The following is a 5,000-nucleotide window of genomic DNA, read 5'->3' on the forward strand; positions in this document are numbered from 1 at the left end:
TGCCCCTTATGTGATTATAAACACAGCACCTCAAAAGAAGACCTCAACAGATCATAATGACAAAACCTCACCACATAGTGAAAAAACCTCGCCACATAATGACAAGACCCCGCCAAGAGAAAATGAGGGGACAGAGAAGGAAGCTCCCGGTCCAGCCCTTGGGATATGTCATGTCCACGAAAGTTATTTTTAGACGAGCGGAAGTCTTCCGAGACGTCCGCATGCAGGCTAACCTCGGTCCGATGTTTGAAAGAAAATATATATTCATCAGCCTTCCACGTGCGCCATCATTTTCTCTTTTCACTAAAAACCTGAGAGCGAAGCAAGACTGCATGCGGACGTCTCGGAAGACAGACTTCCCCTAGAACAAAGACTTCCGCTCGTCTAAAAATAACTTTCGTGGACATAACATGTCCCGGCCAACGCCTTAAGCCTCCCTCTCTGTCCCCTCATTTTCTCTTGACCCCGCACATAATAATATTGCCACAGTACACTATGACAAACTCCAAAATATCAAGACAATACTTGAAGACCAAAGGAGTAAAAATTACATAAGAAAGTTATGGCTTTCCATACTAATTAGATGCACGCCCAATTTTGACATGCAACAGTCACCTTAAAACACATCTGAGAGATGCGGCCAACCAACCACCCAAGAGAGCGAATGTGAGAATGATAAACTCATATTAAATGAAATGCAGCTCCAGTCAAATACCCACATTTCACCCTTGCTCACCATAGAGTCTCCAGTAGGTCAATGGTTAGAGCATGCGTACTATAGATCACGGAGATTCGTGGGTTCGAATCCCATCTGGGGCTCGGATTTTTCCGAGTTCCCAGTGGGTTCTATCAACATTTCATTTAATATGTGTTTTTCTTGTTGAATTGTTAAGGTGTCAAGTACAAAGATGAATGTCCCGTTGAGAAAATGATCCCCATCTACTTGATCGTGTATGGCGCAGCAAGCCTCTTTGCCAGCTGCTGCGTTTGTACCATCCGTCAAAGATCCGGCAACAACGAGGAACGAACCGTGAATCCACTACAGGCGGTTGTTCAACTGTTTCTCACCGCTTGGTTCGTTTGCGGAAGCGTGTGGGTTTATTCAAAGTACGAGCCCAACTACACCGACCCCGGAAGCGCTGATTACTGTCATAAGACATTGTACTTGTTTGCGTTCTGGGTAACCACTTCAATTTACATAATACATGGCATTGTGTTTGTTGTTGCGTTTGCTATGGCTATTGTCATGTTGTGCAAGGCAGAGTAGGAGAATCAACCTGTATAGGGAAATCTTTGTTTACTATTTTTGCTTCATTAGCGCAAGGCTATAATTTTATAATCAGTCAGCTAGTCTCTGAAAATTTGAACGCGATATGTATGGGTAATCAAAGGGTGACGAGTGATATTAGGGAAACATTTCACGTGCGTTTTATCCAAAATCAAATAATTTCCGAAGCCTTTAGGTGAGGGAAATTATTTGATATTGGACAAAACGCAAGTGAATTATTCCCTAATTTCACTAGTATATACCGTTTGCTTAGCTATTAATATCATAGGTGACAAATTACGTTCATAAGACGCTATTTTGGCACGGCAGGAAAAGTTGCCATGGCAACATTTTAAATTCACATGTGAAATTATAAATTAACCCTGAAATTTTGCGCCAAAATTAAGGAGTAATTTCTCACCCATGTTATTAATCAGATAATTTCTCAGTAATGGCAAATTTGACAAAGAATGCATGGGAGATTTAGCGCTTTTGCCACACAAGAATTTATCAGTGAATGATGACTAGTCGCTAGCTCGTCGTTATCAAAGCTAAAAGGCTTAAATTTAGAGATTTAAATAAGTTTAACAAGTTCTGTTACACAGTGTTTTTACCTTTTGAAGTCATTTGTGAATAGCATGAGCTTTCTGTGAGCAAACTCGTGTGTTAATAAAGAAAATCACTTTTTAAATGACGTCAGCACAGTTATTTTAAACTAGACGCTCCATGAGCGTACATTGGGTTGCCTGAGGTACGTGTTACTCAAAAACAGAAGGGACTGAGTTGGGTGATATTGAACTGCAGCGTTCCAGGCAATTTTTTCAAGTCGGGGGTCATTAAGACCATTTAAGGGGTCACCCAGAAGTCGTGCCAGCAGAGGCCCTTTGGCTCACACGTTCATACGACGAGACAGATCTTTTTCTGAGGTTAAACACCTGGCTTCCAGCCTATTAATCATTTGTCAGAAAGTAAAAATTCCTGTCATCTTTAGAAAAATAGGCACGCATTGCGTACGTGCGGCAGTGCAGTAACACAGCGCTTTATTCCATATTGTCAACTGTCTTCCAGGAGATTCAAGTTGTTTCTGCGTAATATCTAGCTCTAATAGTACACGATATTGTTTTGGTATTGTATATCATTGTAGTGCCATGGTAGAAGTCTTAGGTAAATAGGCCCCTGAGAAGACATGTGGTTACTAGCAAAGTACTAAAGCCAAAAAGATTGAAGAAAATAAAAGGGAGTCGAAAAAACTTGGCTTCTAGGCTGACATGCTGATCATTTTCAAATTCCCTCACAACTTCTTTACACCACAAGTCTAAGCGTGCACTCTGAGCGTTCGACAGCTTTGTAATACAAAAGTTCACTGAAGTTATTCCTGTCCGGCGGGGTTAGTATCTGGATGGATGACCTAAGATATATACGAATTTGTCACAGAAGCATAGGACTGAAAATTCTATTTTAACGCTCAAAAATGCGAAGTAACTAAGGTAAAGATTTTGTTTACTTGCTTTATGCAAAACAAATATTGATGCAAAAGTAAATAAATATTGATACACAGTTTTAGGAAGAGCAGAAGGAAGTTTTCAGGACGGTCGATCGAGAATAAAATATTTTGCCATCAGCAACAAAATTTACGACATGAAAACAACATTAATTTTGAACCACAAATAGAAAAAGTTACCATCAGCGAAACACATTTTGGGAGATTTTTGCTAAGTTGAAATTTGTAAATCGCAAAATCGAAAGTGACATCGAATTCAGCGGGCGCCATGATCAAGTTACCGCGGCGTGTTTACTCGCGAAACAGTGAAGCATCTGGGTCAAACGATGGCAAGATACCGGGTTTTTGTTTTTGTTAGTTTTCTTTTTCTTTCAAGTGTTATAAAGTTTGACAAGAATGCCCGAATTCAACACAAAGATCACAATCGCCCAACTCTTGAGGTTGACCAGCGTTTCTGCAAAGTAAACACTTTACTCTCCAAGACGAGGTTATTCATCACCAGGTAATTCCATCGTTATAGAAATAGCAGCTACTTTATTACTCATCAGCGACACAATTTTTTGCTGATTTTGGGGCTCATTTTGTTGAAACAAAATCACGCTTCCAACAGACCTGTTTATTTTCGTGAACCCTTCCTGCTTACAGAGCACTACACCAAAAATCCTCCCGTATCATATTTCAACCCACCTATGCAAATTTCTTAAGCTGGAAAATTACACATGATATTAAAATTCACAAAGGCTGGAAATACCACAAAAACCTTTTCCAGCGAAATATTTATTGAAACAAACAATATATTTGCTATTAGAGGCACAAAACCCTTCCTATTTCAATTGCGTGCGTGCAAACAAAACACACAATCCGTGTCTCAAAGCATATCCAATTAAATAAATTTCTGACAGTTCACATCAAGCCCTTTTCGAAAGAACCTTGACCGTAAATAATGAAGCACAAAAGAGACAACAAGCTTTTATTCAAATAATTCTTCACTGTCACATTTCCAATTTGTTTTTTTACCTTTGCAGAGTTGAGTACAAAGTAAATGCAAATTGCCAGACAACTTAGATGCGACTTCAGTAAACACTGTGATGCATTCAGGGCATTCGATTCCTTCAATGTTTGTTAAATCCATTTTAAAAACTGCAATTTGATTTCGGTGTTGTATATAATACCAAGTTAGTAAAATATTAGAAACAAAGCTCACTTGATATCCAACGGCGAAAAATGAAATTGTTGTCGAAGACCATTACTCGTCGCTTTAAAGATTCCAGATATTTATTTTTCACCGCATGTCTTGTTTATCCAATTGACGTTCCATTCTTGAGCTCCATGAGGGTATATCGTGTTTAAAGATGCACTAAAACGCCATTCGCGTTTCAATGACGTTCGACGTCATTGCAGGTTAATTAAATGTTCTCCTGTGTGCACCAGAGAAAAATACGCATTACCCCAGCCCGGCAGCCCCTCAAACCTAACAAAATACGCACAGAAGACTCTATGCACAAAGACAGCGCTAAGCGGTGAAGTGACAACCAAGACTTTTCATGACACGGAAAAAACAATAAAACGGAAAAATGAAACGCAGATTCCGACTGGGTTTGGCAACCCAGTAAAAACACACAAAGATGGAAACGAGTATACCAATATTTGTAGTCTCCCATGTTTTATCTCTTAGCCAACTGACCCGAGAAACGCCGAACGAGCACGACAATTAAGACTGGGTTAGCCACGCGTTTACGGAAAACGTCAAACGCCAGTCTAAGGCCCCATCCACACTAATGCGTTTTTGTTTAAAAATGCATACCTTTCATCCGCACTACAGCGCTCAAAAACGCTGACGGAAACAGTTTACAAAGTGGAGACTTTTGAAAGCGCATTGCTTTGAAAATGCTCCGGATGGGTGAAAACGGAATAGACTGGAAACGATGACCTCAGGGCGTAGACAACGTTTAAAAACGCATGAGTGTGGATCGTTGAAAACAAAACTTTTGAAAACGATACCTTGAAAGGAATGGAAAATTTTTGACAAAAGTTGTTGACATTGTTGTTGAGAGTTGTAGTGTTGTAAAATTTGGGCATTGTCAACAATCAGACAGTTGTTTGGTTTTAAGCTCAGTTTTATTCTGTTGGCTACAGATACTGAGCAGTTAATCTTAAAAGAAAGGGACAAGCTGAAAAGAGAGAACCCTCATGGTCTGATGACAAATAGCAGCCTTACGTTTCCCGTTTGCC

The 5,000-nt window shown here is 39.8% G+C and overlaps 1 protein-coding gene across 3 annotated transcripts in view; it reads left to right on the forward strand.

Moving 5' to 3' along the window:
- The window catches only part of LOC137978821 (transmembrane protein 272-like), a 77,946-nt gene extending 75,988 nt beyond the window's left edge, over positions 1–1,958 (forward strand). For all 3 annotated transcript variants that reach the window (XM_068825906.1, XM_068825907.1, XM_068825908.1), the window contains one exon: positions 894–1,958. In XM_068825906.1, coding sequence (XP_068682007.1) covers positions 894–1,267 — 374 coding nt within the window. In that variant the 3' untranslated portion in view covers positions 1,268–1,958. The remainder of the gene's footprint in view (positions 1–893) is intronic.
- The last annotated feature ends 3,042 nt before the right edge of the window (positions 1,959–5,000 follow it).

Source organism: Montipora foliosa, chromosome 12, assembly GCF_036669935.1.
Source record: "Montipora foliosa isolate CH-2021 chromosome 12, ASM3666993v2, whole genome shotgun sequence".
Lineage (NCBI taxonomy): Eukaryota > Metazoa > Cnidaria > Anthozoa > Scleractinia > Acroporidae > Montipora > Montipora foliosa.